Source organism: Rana temporaria, chromosome 10, assembly GCF_905171775.1.
Source record: "Rana temporaria chromosome 10, aRanTem1.1, whole genome shotgun sequence".
Lineage (NCBI taxonomy): Eukaryota > Metazoa > Chordata > Amphibia > Anura > Ranidae > Rana > Rana temporaria.
Window position 1 is genome coordinate 110,775,340 of NC_053498.1, and position 17,522 is coordinate 110,792,861.

The window sequence follows — 17,522 nt, forward strand, 5'->3', positions numbered from 1 at the left end:
GTTTGTATTGCCTGTCTGTGCACATTACCTAGCCGTCATTTTCAATCTATATGATCCAGTGCCTCTGCTGCTTATACTGTCTTATCAGTGGATACATTATGAGTGGTTTATATGAGGGGGATTGTTTCTGGAGCACTGTATATTAGAAGCTGATTTCTTCTGTATACTGTATTTGTGCCTTTTGTAGCATATGCATGGAAATTGTTGGTTCCAGTTGGTAGAGGATGTCATTTATTGGTGAATTAACAATACTGTGGGCCCTGGGCAGTACTAAAGTACAAAGTAAAGTGAATCTCTAGTCAAGGGGTCAGGTCTAGGGGTGTACATCAAAGTCAAAGTTTGCATAATAGTAACATCCCTGTTTACAGACTTCGAGAACATTGTGCAGATCTTGCTGCGTACTCCCCTACTCTCCCAGCTCTAGGGGGATAGTTCCCGTTTTTAGAAACTTAACCGTAGTGCATTACATTAAAACCTTGGTTTGAGAGTAACTTGGTTTGAGAGCTTTTTGAAAGACAAGCAAAATGTTTTTAATAAATTTTGACTTGATATACAAGCGATGTCTTGATATAAGAGTAGCATCATGTCACAACTGAGTATAAAATAGAAGAGAGGCGCCTCTTATTGTAGCAATATGGTTACATTTAATGAAGGTACAACATTTAGAAACTCGCATGGTTGATGATTAAAACAGGCACATCCAAGTATGCAGGCATCCGGGGTAAAGCTGTCCACATACACCGTCCTCCTCACCACCATTGATGTCGTCCCTCCCCACGAGCGATTCAAGCCTCGCTTTCAGATCGCTTTACTGCAGGGTAGTCTTCCCGGTTACGATTGCAGACTGACATTGGTGAGAGCCGGCGGTGCGGGAAATGGTCTATGTGGATCGCTTTTCCCCCGGATCCCTGCATATTTAGATGTGCCTCTTTTAATCATCAACCATGCACATTGCTAAATGTTGTCCCCTCATTAAATGTAACCATATTGCTACACTTAGAGGTGCCTCTCTTCTCTTTTATACTATGTAGCTCCTGCTGGATTTTGCTTCTAATCCCCTTGGGGAGGTTTCCATTTGTGGATGGACATTTTATGGTTACACACCTTATCACATTGCTATAATCTTTTTATATGGACTATAGACTGAATGACACATGAATAAATGGTTGTGGAACGAATCATCTGAGTTTCCAATATTTCTTATGGGAAAATTCACTTTGATATACGAGTGCTTTGGATTACAAACATGCTTCCGGAACAAATTATGCTTGCAATCCAAGGTTTTACTGTACTTCCTTCTCCTGTGGATCACAGGAGTGCAATTCGTTTTTCACTCCTGTGACCTGGTTTCAGCAGAGAGCAGGCTGAAGTCCACACTCTGCTGACGTCACAGAAGTCGGTCCAGGGTCCTCATCATCACGACAATGGGAAGTCTGGATCTGCCAGGTCTCTGGACCGACATCCAGCTCAGCCTCTCGGCAAGTTGCTAAGAGCCTGAGTCAGCCACTCCACCCCCTCCTGTCATAGAAATATTAATAACGCACGTAAATAATTAAAATAAGCTATAAAAACCTTTTTGTCTAAATAAAAATTTAAAACAAAGAATAGCGCTGCGAAAAAGAGAAAAATTATTACATTTATTGATACAGAGAAGAAACTTGTATTAATCCAATATTTACAACCATAACATAAATAATATCAAACTTTGCACCCCCTCCATAGCAGAGAGTTGCTGATTGACAGTCTGCAGCTCTCTGCTCACGGAGCTGTAAGAACAGAGCAATCGGCAGTGTTCTGTCGGACCGATGCTGCGTCCACCTAGGTAAGTATGATACACAACACAACCACATACCCCTCTTTTAAGTCTAAGACCCCATACACACTGTTAGATTTTCTGCAGATTTTTGTCTTCAGATTTACCAAAACCATATATTACGAGGTCAAACCTTAGGAGTTTCAATTTGTATGCAATCAGGCAGGCCCTTGTACTACATGGTTTTGAAAAATCTGAAGACAAAAATCTGCAGAAAATCTAATAGTGTGTATGGGGTCTAAAGTAGGGGTGCAACGGATCGTCATTGATCCGTGATCCGAACCGAAAAAGATTGATCCGAACCGCACACACGTGATCCGAGGATTGTTTTCTAAAAAAAAATAATAATAATTTGCGCATGTTCAGTCCACACACACAGCGTGGTCATGGCGAATGGAGGAGCTTGAATGCCCCGCGTCATTTAAATCCCCTGTATGGGAGCATTTTGTCTTCCATGTCAAATATAATGATGAAGGAAAGAGGTTGGTGGATAAAACCGTGACGGTGTGTAGGCACTGTGGCACAAGAATGCCATATGACAGTGGGAACACATCAAGTATTGTCACTAGGGCTGCAACTGATCCTTATGGATCAGCACCTTCGGGTCGGGACACACGGCGATCCACGGGCCTCCCGGTCCATAGGAAAGGCCGCGGCTTCGGCCTAGCTATCGAAGCGGCGGCCATCGAGGTCCACCCGGCGCGGGGGATGCAGGCTGCTCCTCGGAAGTTTGTGGGCACTTGAGCTCAAAATGTCATTGACTCCTAACAGCCCAGCGATGAGCTCCATGCTGCACCTTGAGGAATCCACACGGGGAGCCGCCGCCGCACCGGGCGTCCTGCTGCTTGCCAGAGAAGAGAGAGGAGGCGATCGGGGGGATCTGTATGGACTGAGCACATAGGGGGGATTTTCACTAGACACTCAGCCCGCCGATCAATGACACTAAAGGGATCTGATGATTGGGATAGTTCAGGTCACAGTAGGGAACTGGTGACACCACTTTCGTACATGGGGCTGCGACTTCCACTTGGCTGCACATATAAGTATTGCGAGATGCAGTTATTTCAACACAAAAACGAGCTTATACGCTTAAATACAGTATTTGTAAATCTGACGGACTGTTTAAATGTGAAAATCAGAGGTGTTCTGTCATATTAGCAATAAACAGTCCGTCGGATTTCCAAACACTGTATTTAAGCACATAAGCTCCGTTTTGTGTTGAGAAGAACTGTGAAATATAAAACTCTGGTGGGTGTAACAAGATTTGTCGTCTTTTTTTTTTTTTTTTTTTTGCTGATCCGAAAATGATCCGATCCGTGACTCCTGATCCGAGGATCGATCCGATCCGTGAGTTTTTTGATCCGTTGCACCCCTAGTCTAAAGCAACTTTAACAAGGGGCGGACCCTCTCAAGCGGATCTGCCTGCTCAGAAGGTGATCTGTCCGCTGATCCCCACTGAGCAGGTGGATGACAAGTCTGTGTCTGCTCCCCTGATCCAGAGCAGACATGGACGCAGCCCGCTGTTCTCTATGGGGTGGTTGGATGGAAACAGACTGCATGTCTGTTTCTACCCGACTGTCATTTAATCTGATCCTCTAGATCAGTGATCATACACCCTGTCCTAAGGGCCCACTAACAGGCTAGGTTTTATGTATTACCTTGGGGAGATGCAGTCTAGAATACTGCAATCACTGAGCAGCAAATGATATCAGCTGTGATGTATTTCAGTTATCTTACAAACCTGGCCTGTTAGTGGACCCTGAGGACAGGGTTGATGACCACTGCTCTAGATGGATGGGGAACTGATCCCCATCCATTTGTTTTTGGAAGATTGGATCTGATGCAGGCGGGTGTAAATGTACACATGTACATTTACATCCGCCTCCCCATAGAGAACAATGGGTTGTCCGATCTGGTCCACCTGAAAAACGGACAGGCAGACCCGTTCGGTCCATTTGTGTGAAAGGGGCCTTAGGATGGCCATACATAGATCACAATTTGGTTGGTTCAGCAGGGACTGGTGTGTGGCCATCCCCGTTCTATAGAAGTCCATCATTAAATCTATTTATGTGAAAGAGCCATGTTGAAAAAAATTTCCTTGACCAGCGGCTGCAGCCAATCTTACCCATTACTGTCAGAATACAATATCCTGACAGGGGGATTCTTTCATCTATCTTGTTTGAGTTGATGGAGGAATCTGTTGGTTAAAAAAAAAAATAACCATGTATGGGCCAGCTTTAGTGGGTTAGAATAGTTTGAAAGTTGTGCTCTCAATACCAAATAATGGAAGATGTGATTGTATACACTGGTTTGGGACTTTTCTCCCAAGCATATATACTCTACTTATTACTGCCTGAAAGGGACACAAGTCTCCTTTTATGAACAGAAATGTAGTTTGTAGGACTATTATGTCTGCTTGGCTGTTAAGCTCTCTAACGAATACTTTGGCTAAGAAAGGTTTTTTAAAGGGGTTGTAAAGGTCCATTTTTTTTATTTTCTAAATAGGTTCCTTTACGCTAGTGCATTGTTTGTTCACTTACCTTTTCCTTCGTTTTCCCCTCTAAATGTTTTTTTTCTTTGTCTGAATTACTCACTTCCTGTTTCTCCTCAGTAAGCTTGCCCCCATCATCTGTCAGCCAGAACAGCTTACTGAGGAGGAACAGGAAGTGAGAAATTCAGACAAAGAAAACATTTTTTTTTAAGGGAAATCGAAGGAAAAGGTAAGTGAACCAACAATGCACTATCTTAAAGGAACCTATTTAGAAAATAAAAAACAAACCTTTACAACCCCTTTAAAGTTGTACAACGCTGCCCGGATTCAGAGAGCAGTTACGACGGCGTATCTCCGGATACGCCGTCGTAATTCTGAGTTGCGGGGTTGTATCTATGCGACTGATTCATAGAATCAGTTACGCATAGATTTCCCTAAGATCCGACCGGCGTAAGTGTCTTACACCGTCGTATCTTAGGCTGCATATTTACGCTGGCCGCTAGGTGGCGCTTCCGTAGATTTACGCGAGGAATATGCTAATTAGGTAGATACGCCGATTCAGAAACGTACGTCCGCCCGGCGCATTTTTTTTACGTCGTTTACGTTCGGCTTTTTCCGGCGTAAAGTTACCCCTGCTATATGAGGGGTATCCTATGTTAAGTATGGACGTCGTTCCCGCGTCGAATTTTGAAAATTTTACGTAGTTTGCGTAAGTCGTTTGCGAATAGGGCTGTACGTAAGTTACGTTCATGTCTAAAGCAATGACGATTTGCGGCGTAATTTCGAGCATGCACACTGGGATTCTTTCACGAACGGCGCAAATAATATAATTTAAATAAAACACACCCACATCATCCACATTTGAATTAGGCGGGCTTACGCCGGACCACATACGTTACGCCGCCGTAACTTAGGGCGCAAGTTCCGTATTCAGAAAGAACTTGCGCCCTAAGTTACGGCGGTGTAACGTATCTGAGATACGTTACGCCCGCTGATAGATACACTATTGTATCTGAATCCGGGCCCATGTCTTTTATGGGATTTCTCCAAAATGGTCGACTTGTTTGGCCACTTGGTGGCAGCACACGACTCAATCATGTTGGTTTTGATTTAAATGCATGGTGGATACCACTCTTATTAATAATATGTACGTTCAAACAAATTGTCTTGTATAATGCATTTGACTAAATTTCATTAGAAACCGGGTGTATATTCCTTTTAATACCAAGGCATTACTTCAGATACCTATCTCTTTTATTAAAATCTTGGTGCCAGGCACCATATCGTTTCCATTTCATGAGTGTTCTTCTTTTATATTTATTTGCTCGCTGCATTCCAGACTCTATAAACATTTTTGCTTCATGAAGCAAAGAAAATAAATGAATATTTTCATAAATGAATTGTATTTTCAATTACAAAAAAATGAAGTCGAAAGCTGGAACGTATTTGCTTGGGGCAAAAGTTTGGATATAGTCGAGAACCAACCAGAAGGCAACTAGCTTTCAAGCGAGAATTAAACTTTTGCACGCAATGAGCGCTGCCTGCTTGCCGAGCCTCTAAAATGTTTTTTTTTTTTTACACAATGAAAATGCAGCAGAGGAAGATCTGTTAAAATTGCCTCACTCGTTCCTTTCCGAATTTGCATGAAAAGTGACATTTTCCCCCTTCTAGGCATATTACAGAATGGATTTGATGAAGTAAATTAGTCACCTCTGTTACAAGGAGCGCTAGTTTTTCATGCCGTTGTCCTTTTTTACACCCTTTGACCTTGTCAGAGCGCCCAAGGACAATGTGCTGAGTTAATGGTATCTGATGTATTACAGCTGGGGTGGCAGGTCATTTAATTAAAGTGGGTGCAGGTGCATCCAAGCTATCATGAGAGGACAGACAAATGACATGCACAATGCAGCAGGAAAGCAGAGTAGGGGATAGTTACGGCTCTTCTTACCCTTTTTTATTTTCTCGGTTGCAGATCGCTGCCGGAAGTGTCAGTTTGGAGCCATTTGTGAAGCAGAGACTGGCCGCTGTGTGTGCCCAACAGAATGTATACCCTCGGCTCAACCTGTGTGCGGAACTGACGGCAAAACGTATGGAAGCGAATGTGAACTCAATGTGCGGGCCTGCACTCAACAAATTAATCTTCAGGTGGCAGCACAAGGAGACTGCAGTAAGTGAAGGAAAAAAAGCTTCAAGGGTAGCTTCACTTTGGATGTATCATGTACAGTTGATGTTGTGCTAATATCTCCATATACACCAGAAAAAAAAGGACCACCTATCACATGAAAATAAAATATAATTGGAAATTGACAGTGAAAAAAATGTAACAATTAAAAACTAGGAATAGGAAGAGTCTTACAAAAGTCCAAGTGATCCAATCCAAAAGCGGGATCGGTAGTGGATCAAGAGTGCAGCACAAATGATTTGGTATGGTGTTCTATAATCCAAACCTCCACCCAGTAACAACACGAAAGGCTTATGAGAAGGAATTGACAATCCACTACAGATAGGTCAATTCAGGCATATGGTATGACAATATCATCGGTCTCTCAATGGGTAGCAGATCGCCATAGGCAGTTTGCAGTACACTGGTATAAAGTTCCTCCACATGTCAAAATGTTAGGGATAATGACAACCCCCCCATAGTGTATAAAACATTATTTAAATAGAAGCATTGCACTCACATGTCATTCAATATAAAAGCGCTTATCACAATATAAAACTCAGATGGATACAAAAGAATAGCTTCTCAAACTATTCCGGCGACAGCGTAGCAGACTTTACCTACGCGTTTTGTCATATATGACATCATCTATAGCACACCATATCAAATGATTTGTGCTGCACTTTTGATTCACTACTGATGACGCTTTTGGATTGGATCACTTATACTTTTGTGGGACTCTTTCTATTCCTCTTTCTATTCCTTTTTTCCAATGACATTTTTATTGAAGGAAATTAAAGCAAATTACAATATCATCATGCAAACAATGTGTAAATACAAAACTGTATTTGGTGTAGATTTGTGGTTTCAGATTTATGCATATAAAACAAAACAGCGTAAACTTTAGTCAGTTTTAATATTCAATAATGGTTCAATAATAAATTGAGCAAAATAATAACTCATCTGTAGCCGAGGTTGTAAGGGGTGGTATTTTATATATTAAAGATACCCTTTTGTCTCTTGTTGTCAGAGAAAATGGAGATGGGTTCTTATAGTTGGTTAATAGTTTACGTGGCTGCGTGGGATATAAGCCTAAGTAGTGTATTGCTGCGTTAAAGGAGTGTTCCATCAGGAACAGCAAGATGATATTAGATATTAGGACATCTGCCTAATGACTATGCTAAGGTGTTTTACGGATGCGCAAGTAGAAGAGGGTAGGAGTCGGGAAGAGGATATGGGGGAGGTGGGGGCAGAGGGGTAGGAAGGAAGTGATGGGCGGGGGGAATTAGTCTTAACCTATTTTTTAATTGTTTCACTTTCGCTGTGGAGACATTAGCACAACATTTTTAACTTTATTCTCTATACTATGTTTGTATATCGCATGGTAGGTTGCAACTTTGTTATTTAAGTTGATTATATTTTTGATACCTATCGCAGTATCAGTTTTTCATGTTACACGTGTATGGTTTTTTGTAAACCTTTTTTGTAATTTTTTGTAAATAACAATTACCTTTCTGGCCGCAGTTAGCTTTGTTGTTCTAAAACTGGCCAAAAATCGTGGCTTCCATATATGGGACTTTCTTAACAGATTTATAGTATAGAACTCCCCCCCTGAAATCTGATTGATTCACTGCTGTGCCTAGTCATTTCTCTTATATTACAACACTAAAGCCGCATACACACGACCATTTTTCATGACGAGAAAAATGCTATTTTTTAAACTGGTCATTAAAAACAACGGTGTGTGGGCCCCAGAGCATTTTTCTTGACATGAAAAATGGCCATTAAAAATTTACAATATGCTCTAATTGTTCTCGTCGTTTTTCACGTTGTCGTTTTTCACGTCGTGAAAAACGGTTGTGTGTAGGCTTTAACGACGTGAAAAAAATGTGCATGCTCAGAAGCAAGTTATGAGACGGAAGCACTCGTTCTGATAAAACTAGCATTTGTAATGGAGATAGCACATTTGTCGCGCTGTAACAGACTGAAAAGCACAAAGACTGAAAAGCGCGAATCGTCTCTTACCAAACTTTTACTAACACGAAATCAGCAAAAGCAGCCCAAATGGTGTCACCAATCGAATGGAACTTCCCTTTTATAGTGCCGTCGTATGTGTTGTATGTCACCGCGCTTTGCTCGAGCATTTTTTTTTTCATGATCGTGTGTATGCAAGGCAGGCTTGACAAGAATCACGTCGAGAAAAGTTTTGTTTTTTCTAGGACATTAAAAATGGTTGCGTGTACACGGCATAACAATAGTCATGTGACATGCTCTGTAGGAAGTGGATGGAACGCATGTGTGATTTTTTAGCACGAATGGCAGCCCATGCATTGTAGTTTACTAAACTTATGAAACTGACCAGGGTAGGATTGTTTTTATTTTCTATCTGCAAAAGTGGAGTTGCATTTTATTTATTCTTTTGAAAATTCTCTTTATTGAAGATTTTGTGCTGTTGAGGTACAAAACAGGGCATTTGGAGCATACCCCGGCCAACTGATGCACATAGCCATGTGCATAACAAGGTACAACTAAGGCCTCGTACACACGATAGGATAGCAGAGGACAACGGTCTGAAGGACCGTTTTCATCAGTCCAAACCGATCGTGTGTAGGCCCCATAGGTTATTTAACCTTAGGTTAAAAAAATGAGAACTTGCTTTAAAATTTTACCTAAGGACTGGTAACCGATAGGTCAAAACTGATCGTTAGTATGCAAAAGCATTGGTTAAAAACCCGCGCATGCTCAGAATCCAAATGACGCATGCTTGGAAGCATTGAACTTCGTTTTTTTCAGCACGTCGTCGTGTTTTACGTCACCGTGTTCTGACACAATCGTTTTTTTAACTGATGGTGTGTACGCACAACGGACCATCAGTCAGCCTCATAGGTTAACCTAAGACAACGGTCCTTCAGACCGTTGTCCTCTGGCTATCCTATCGTGTGTACGAGGCCTTACAGTTTACCTTAAAAACGACACATTCCTAACTAAACACAATACAGTCATCGCTGAGGTTACACATGTTAGGATTGCGATAGGAGATATTGTTTCTTGAAGGACCACATCTCTCTTTTAGTTATCGACCTTTAATGCTATTGGGATATTTAATAATTAGTTCTTTTGAATTGTGGAGTTGCATTTTAAAGAGTAGAAACTGTGGGGAAAACAGCATCTATTGCTTTAAAAACCCTACAGTGCTCAAGGGAACACTATTCCACCTTTTTTTTACAAATTATTTTTCCAATAGATAAAATAAATCTTTAAGTCCAGTTGCAATCCAAGACTTCACTTCTAAAGTATGTCTGGAACACAATAATTGTCTATTGTCATAACATACATACATTGAATATACCAGAAGCCTGGTTTTCTCCATCCCATTCTCTTCTGGGTGGGATTGCAACTGTCAATCAAGGGCTGTTGGCAATGTAATAGCAGAGATGGAAAGCTAGTCAAGCGTGGGGGACTGCAAGCAAGGGGAAAGGGTTCAGATGAGTGAGTTGTGAGAAGAGTGCAAATTACGAAACATTAGGTAGTAAGCAGAGTGCCAAGGTAAGAGTGAAGAGAGCTGGGGGGTGATGCCATTGGCATGAGGTTGCACCCTCTAAGTGTCTAGGGACACAAAAGCCTGCTGTGATGGGGATCAGGGATACCCCTTTCTACCATAAAATTGTGATCTATTAACAATAGGACCTTGGCTTAGTGAGCCAGGGAAAGTTTCTCTAAAAAACAGCCTTGGGGAAATAATTTATTTCCTAGGAAAACCTTTAATCCGTCTCCTTTGAGTTTGGGAAAAAAATCTCACCTTTTTGATTTAAAACTTTCCAACAGTTTTGCATATACCGTGTGATTATAAAGGAAGCCGATAATGATTGTAATTGCCTTTACAAGATTATTGCAGTTAAAGGACTGCTATCACAAAAAAAAAAATAACGAAAGACATATACCTGTAGTCATATCCTTCAGTTTATTAATTCTTTTATTACTTTACAAGTCTTTATACTTTCCAGAAATCTACAGCACTGAGGGAATGCATGCAACATTTCTTTAAGGTGCCATTAATTTTTACTTAATTCACTTTTAAGGGCCAAGGCACATGCACTTTAGCATACCAGAATGTTTGGTAACAAAATGGCATGTGTTCTGGTGCAGTGAGGTAAAAGAAAAAAAGTGCAAGCGCTTCTGTGGCGCAAATTTATGAATGGGCTGCCCTAACGCGGCATGCGTTGATACACGTATAATGCATGCACACTGTTTCACCTGCATAGTGTAAAAAGAGTGCACAATTTTTTGTAATAGTGGTCCTTTAACCACTTGACCCCAGGAAGATTTACCCCCATCATGACTAGGCCATTTTTTGCAATACAGCTCTGCTTTACTTTAACCACTTGCTTACTGGGCACATATACCCCCCTCCTGCCCAGACGAAATTCCAGTTTCCGGCACTGCGTCGCTTTAACTGACAATTGCGCAGTTGTGCGACGTGGCTCCCAAACAAGATTGACGTCCTTTTTTCCCCACAAACAGAGCTTTCTTTTGGTGGTATTTGATCACCTCTGCGGTTTTTATTTTTTGCGCTATAAACAAAAAAAGAGCGACAATTTTGAAAAAAAAAATCAATATTTTTTACTTGGTGCTATAATAAATATGCCAATTTTTTAAGCGACTGGTTTGCGCAAAAGTTATAGCGCCTACAAAATAGGGGACAGAATTTTTAATTTTTGGCATTTTTTTTTTTTACTAGTAATGGCGGCGATCTGCGATTTTTATTGGGACTGTGACATTATGGCAGACACTTTTGACACATTTTTGGCACCATTCACATTTATACAGCGATTAGTGCTATAAATATGCACTAATTACTGTATAAATGTGACTGGCAGGAAATGGGTTAACACTAGGGGGCAAGGAAGGGGTTAAATGTGTAGCCTAGTGAATGTTCTAACTGTAGGGGGAGGGGACTGACTGGGGGAGGTGACCGATCTGTGTCCCTATGTACAAGGGACACAGCATCGGTCTCCTCTCTCCCTGACAGGACTTGGATCTGTGTGTTTACACACACAGATCCACGTCCTTGTCTGTGTCACAGCCGATCGCGGGTGCCTGGCGGATATTGCGGCCGCCAGGCACGCATATAGGCATCTCAGTGATGCGGCGGGCACGCGTGCGCCCCCCAGTGGCTGGAGGCCGTATATAGACGGCCTTCCCGGCTATTGGGATCCACACTGCGGCCACACAAAGTCGTACGGCCGGCAGGAAGTGGTTAACTGACAATTGCGGTCGTGCGACACGGTACCCAATTACAATTTAGGCCATCTTGTTCTTATAAATAGAGCTTTCTTTTGGTGGTATTTGATCACTGCTGCATTTTTTATTTGTTGCGCTATAAACAAAAAAAGACAGACAATTAAAATAATAATAATTATATATATATATATATATATATATATATATATATATATAGAGAGAGAGAGAGAGAGAGAGAGAGAGAGAGAGATATGTTTCTGTTATAAAACACATCCAATAAAAACAATTAAAAAAAATCAAATTTCTTCATAAATTTAGGCCAATATGTATTCTGCTACATGTTAAGAAAAAAAAAAAACATTAAGCTTATATTGATTAGTTTACATGAACGTTATAGCGTCTACAAACTGTGGAATATATTTATGAATTTATCTATTTTTTATGCTAGTAATGGTGGCGATCAGCGACTTATAGCAGGACTGCGATATTGCAGCGAACAATCAGACACTGACACTTTTGACACTTTGCAGGAACCGCTGACACTACTATAGTGATCAGTGTTAAACATATGCACTGTCACCGTACTATTGATTGGGTGGGAAGGGGTTAAACATCTAGGATGATCAAACGGTTAACTGTGTCCCTAGCCTGTGTTTTTGTGTACTGTGTTAGATGCTTTTAGTAAGGCAAGAGATGGATTTTGTTCCCTGCTTTGCAGGAACAGATCCATTCCTTCTCCCTGTCAGAACTGAGATCTGCCTTGTTTACATAGGCAGATCTCTGTTCTATGTGTATTACAGATGATTGGCGGGTGCTGGAGGACATTGAGTGTCTGGCACCCATTGATCAGCCTCACACCCCCTGCAGGCGAAAGTGTAGAATTGTGTATATATATACATGATTCTGCACAGAAGAGCCACCCTGTAGCAGAAAAACTGCTATGGGGCGGACGGCTAGTGGTTAATTCCAAACAATAATGCAAAACTTGTTTGTGATTTCTCATGAGGGTACATTTGTTTAGGAACATTTTTTTGTTGCACAAAAGGCACAAGCTCTTACCTCCGACTATTACAGCTAGAAAAATACAGCGTTTCATTTTTCCACTTGCTTCAGCATAAAATACTCATATATTAAAGAAATTCACTTTGGCAGTGATAGGTAAAAATAATGCACAGAGAAGTGAGTGCGTTTCTTTACACATTTATTTATAAACCTCTCAGCTTCAGAAGAGAACACATACATGTGGCATAAATCACCATAGTATCAATTTCCTACTGAACATTCTGCGTAGTTTATAAATAGAAAAGACACACAGAACGCCGCTGATCAAAGAATCGGCTTGATTGTGTCACCTCCAAATTACTTTAGTTTCTTGATTTTTTTCCAGTTGTAACGTGAACATTAACGTGCAGTGTTCTCAAGGCCTGTAATTGTACATCTTGCCACAAAGAGAACCCATTTTTACATATTTTGTTACTCGCGTCAGAATTGTAATGTTCTCTAGAGAATGATTTAAGAAAAAAAAAGTTTGTTTATTGGGATTCGGCATTCAGCAGATAAATTGGCAGGAAATTCCCAGAGCTACATTTATTTTTCATTTATTGTACACAAGCTTTGATGAAAGTTTTATTCATTTACAGTGCAATGCGAGTGGTTCAGAATGGTTGCGTACTTTATTATATTGAATGATTATACCTCCAAGGGAGGTTTTACCTCTTATGCCGCGTACACACGCTCGGAATTTCCGACAACAAATGTTCGATGGGAGAACTGGATCTCAAATTTTCAGACAACAAAATCCGTTCTCGTAATTTCCGATCGTGTGTAGACAATTCCGAGGCACACAATTCCACGCATGCTCTGAATCAAGTACAAGACGGAAGCGCTCGGTCTGGTAAAACTAGCGTTCGTAATGGCGATAGCACATTCGTCACGCTGCAGATTTTTAAATCTTTTAATGCAGTGCATTCTCTTCTTCTTTATAATGCTAGTTGTAATAAGTTGCTAGTTGTTATAAAGAAGTTGTTTTGCTTCTTATAGCCACACAGAGTTCTGACAAACTGATTTCTCAGAGACCCCGAGAGATCGGGAACAGCAGCAGATGACATATAAGCGCTAATCATTTCTCACCAAACGTCCACTAACACGAGATTAGCAGAAGGAGCCCAAAGGGTGGCGCACTTTGTATTGATCTTCCTTTTTCCTCATCCGTCGTACGTGTTGTATGTGAACGCGTTCTTGACGATCGGAATTTCTGACAACATTTGTGCGACCGTGTGTATGCAAGACAAGTTTGAGCCAACATCTGTCGGAAAAAAAATCCACGTTTTTTTTTTCTTATCGGAATGTCCAATCGTCTGTACGCGGCATTCCTGTTCTAGTTGGAAGAAGTGGTTCAGCATGAACCACATTCTCATGTCCTTTGAGGCCTTGTACAGACGAGCGAACATGTCCGATGACATGTTCGGTCGTGTGTACGAGGCCTTAGTGTCACATTTCTCAATTGGACCGATCTTACAGGCCCTATCGCCATAAAACTGAACCCTAAGATTTAGCATGGACTCCAGATGGCTCAATGATGGGTCAGCTTCTCAGAACAGTATATTGTTCAGAAGAGGAGTTCCCCTCCGCCCCACTTTCCTTTTTCATTTCATTTCCTTCTTGGTTTAGAGCCCCAGTACTGTGGCAGTGAAACATCTACTTTAGCTTTATTCTTAGAGCTTTCCTTCATAATTCCTATATTTTTTGAGAAGCTCTCTAGTGGCACCTTCACTAAGGTCGAACTGCCGCTTTTCCCAGTGGGTGTTGCTACCATAACACGATCAGAGCAAAAAGCAGGGTCAGAGCGACCAGCAGAGGAGCCACCATAGGAAAAAGGCAGTGGACTCTCACCAACATCAGTATCATTAGTGTGACATGAGCCTGAGTATCTATCACTAAACATGAATGCTAATTAAAATAAATGAGTCATTGCAGATATAGGGAGGTTGCCATTTCTGACCTTTTCCCTTGGCTTTTAGGTTCATTTGTGGGATCAATGTAGAGATAAAAATTCTGACAATTCCTTAAAGTGGTATTAAACCCAAAGCAATCATTTATTGTATTGCATCTTACTAATTCTTGGATGTGATGGCTGCATTTATTTATTTTTTACGCTTGCTTTATTCGTTTATCATCTGGTGATCCAGCCTGTAAGTCTTTTTTACCACCTATCAATGCCCACAAGGGGTGCGAAACAGTGCCACCTAGCAGTGCTGCCTATCAGTGCCCATTACTGCCACCCATCACTGCCAACTATCAGTGCCACTTCTCAGTGCCCAACAGTGCCACCTATCAATGCCCTTCAGTGCCACTTCTAAGTGTAACCTCTCAGTGCCCACCAGTGCTGCCTATCAGTGCCCACCAGTGCTGCCTTATCGGTGCCCATCAGTGCAGCCTCATCAGCGTACATCAATGAAGGAGAAAAATTACCGTTTGCAAAATTGTATAACAAAATATAAAAAAATATATATATAATGTTTTATAAAAATCTGTATTTAAATTTTTTTTTTTTTTTTAACAAACAATAAACAGTACAGAGGTGATCAAATACCACCAAAAGAAAGCTCTATTTGTGGGGTGCCTTGGGTGACATGTACCATCATTACCAGTTATGGTAGGGCATTCCAGGCATTATTCTATGGGGATATGGGAAGGATCTTTTACTCCATGGAAGACTCTACCTGAACCGACCTGGAGCTTACAGAGATGGGTAAACAGGGCTCAGAAAAAGGAAGTCAAAATGATGTAGTTATTGTATGTTCTTTTCTGAAGCACAGCTATCGGATTTAAATATTTTGTCATGGAAATGGTTAAGACAAAAAAATGCATCTGCCTGTATTTCTCATTTTGGTGCTTGTGTCGCCCTCTTCTAGAGACCTGTGGAAACACCATCTGCAGCTTTGGTGCCAAGTGTATGAACAACCAGTGTGTGTGCCAGCCTTGTGAGCGCCAACCCTACCTACCAGTGTGCGGTAGCGATGGAGTCACGTATGACAACCAGTGTGAGCTGCAAGCTGCATCCTGCAAGCAGAAGAAGAAAATAGAAGTCGCTCGGGCAGGATCCTGTGAAGACGGTAATCCAATTTCCCAGTTTATTTTTTCCTGTTGTTATTTCCTATTAAAAATGGAAGGAGCAGACATAGAATTCAGATGGCTTGTAAATCAGGTCAGATTCTGGTCACACTATTATCTGCATCAGAGGATCATGTAGATACAGGTAAGGAAGACATTAAATTGGCTTTCTAGCAATTGCATTGTTTTTAACACTGTGGGCTTCGGGAATTGTCATTAAACCAGTCCATTCCTGTGGATTACTTTTGTTTCAGTGTTACCAGTTAAAACATTCAGAAGGAGCAAACAAAAATATAACTTATTTCCTTATAAAAAGGAAAAGAAAGACAAACTCTCTAGAAATTTCACCAAACTGAGCGCTCCCAAGGATCTGTTCCATCATTAGATGGATTAGGGAGATTAAAAGAAGGGGAAGATCAGGGAAGACAGGATCAAACAGCCTTTTTACACAATGTGAAGGAGTAGCATTCTTTACTGCACAAGCAGACTGATTTTACTGTTGCGAGTTTAGTAACACTATGGAATTGAAGGTTGTTGGTACCATCAAAGTAAGTCTGCATATATATTTTTATGACTCCAGTTGGGCTTTTAACTCCAGTTTTGTAAGAAAACCCCTTTCCATGTCAGATATATGCTATACATTTCAAGAATCTTGGCAAACTTCATTGCATGTTCATACAGTACCTGCTTCTGTTCTCCAAACATGGCTCTGTTGCGCACTTGCTAAAAAGTTAAAGCAGAGTTCCACACAAAAATGGAACTTCCACTTATGCGGTTCCTCCCCCCCCCCCTCTGGAGTCACATTTGGGGGGGGGGCAGGTACCTGTCTAATACAGGTATTTGCTCCCACTTCCGGCAAAAGATCGGCACACAATCTGCGGTGATCTACGCCTTGTGCGGCCCCTCCTCTGTCCCCCCGCTGTCTTCTGGGAGACACACAGGTCCCAGAAGGCAGCAGAACGCAGAGCGTGACTCGCACATGCGCAATAGGGAAACAACTCACTTCCTGATTCCCTTACTGAAGATGCCGGCGCCTCCACCCAGAGCCGAGGGAAGGGTCGGCTTCGGTTGAGGACTTTGCGGGTGCCAAGGACAGGTAAGTGCCCTAATTTTAAAAGCAGTATTTGTAGCTGCTGACTTTTAATTTAACTTTAAGTTAAGTAGTAACTTGTACTTCCAATACCCTTGTGATTAGTTTCAGTATTGCAGCGAGAACATTGGATTCCCCTGGCAAACCTGTAGATGTAGATAAAAAATTGAACTCATAGCACAGGTCACTGCTGTAGTTTGACCTTGCACTGCCTGTAGACTTCTGGGAAAAGCACTCCGCCAATTATAAAGCCAGGGGGGTACAAATTTTGAGTAATGAGGTCTGTAAAGTAACTATTGTTGCCACAGTTGCAACAAAGAAAAAAAAATTGTTTTCTGGCAGTTTTTTTAAAAGACAACATATTACGTATTGTAGCCCTGGAAAAGTTGAACAATACAGCATCTGGCAAGAACTGTCTGGGATCCCAAAGTAACCATCAGTTTTAATTTTCATACATAATAATATGACAAACGACACTGGCAATGCCTTTTTCTGTGATTACAAGATACGAAACTCCGTGAATTCAAACAGCGCCACGTTTCAGTGAAGTGTTTCAGTAAATAATATTGTGGAAAACAATGTATAAAATGATTTCACAGCTGGAGCACTTTGA

At 41.3% G+C, this 17,522-nt stretch overlaps 1 protein-coding gene across 14 annotated transcripts in view; it reads left to right on the forward strand.

Annotated features, from left to right (window-relative positions):
* The window catches only part of AGRN (agrin), a 578,793-nt gene that overhangs the window by 416,491 nt on the left and 144,780 nt on the right, over positions 1 to 17,522 (forward strand). For all 14 annotated transcript variants that reach the window (XM_040325972.1, XM_040325976.1, XM_040325970.1 and 11 more), the window contains 2 exons: positions 6,277 to 6,471; positions 15,621 to 15,821. In XM_040325972.1, coding sequence (XP_040181906.1) covers positions 6,277 to 6,471; positions 15,621 to 15,821 — 396 coding nt within the window. The remainder of the gene's footprint in view (positions 1 to 6,276; positions 6,472 to 15,620; positions 15,822 to 17,522) is intronic.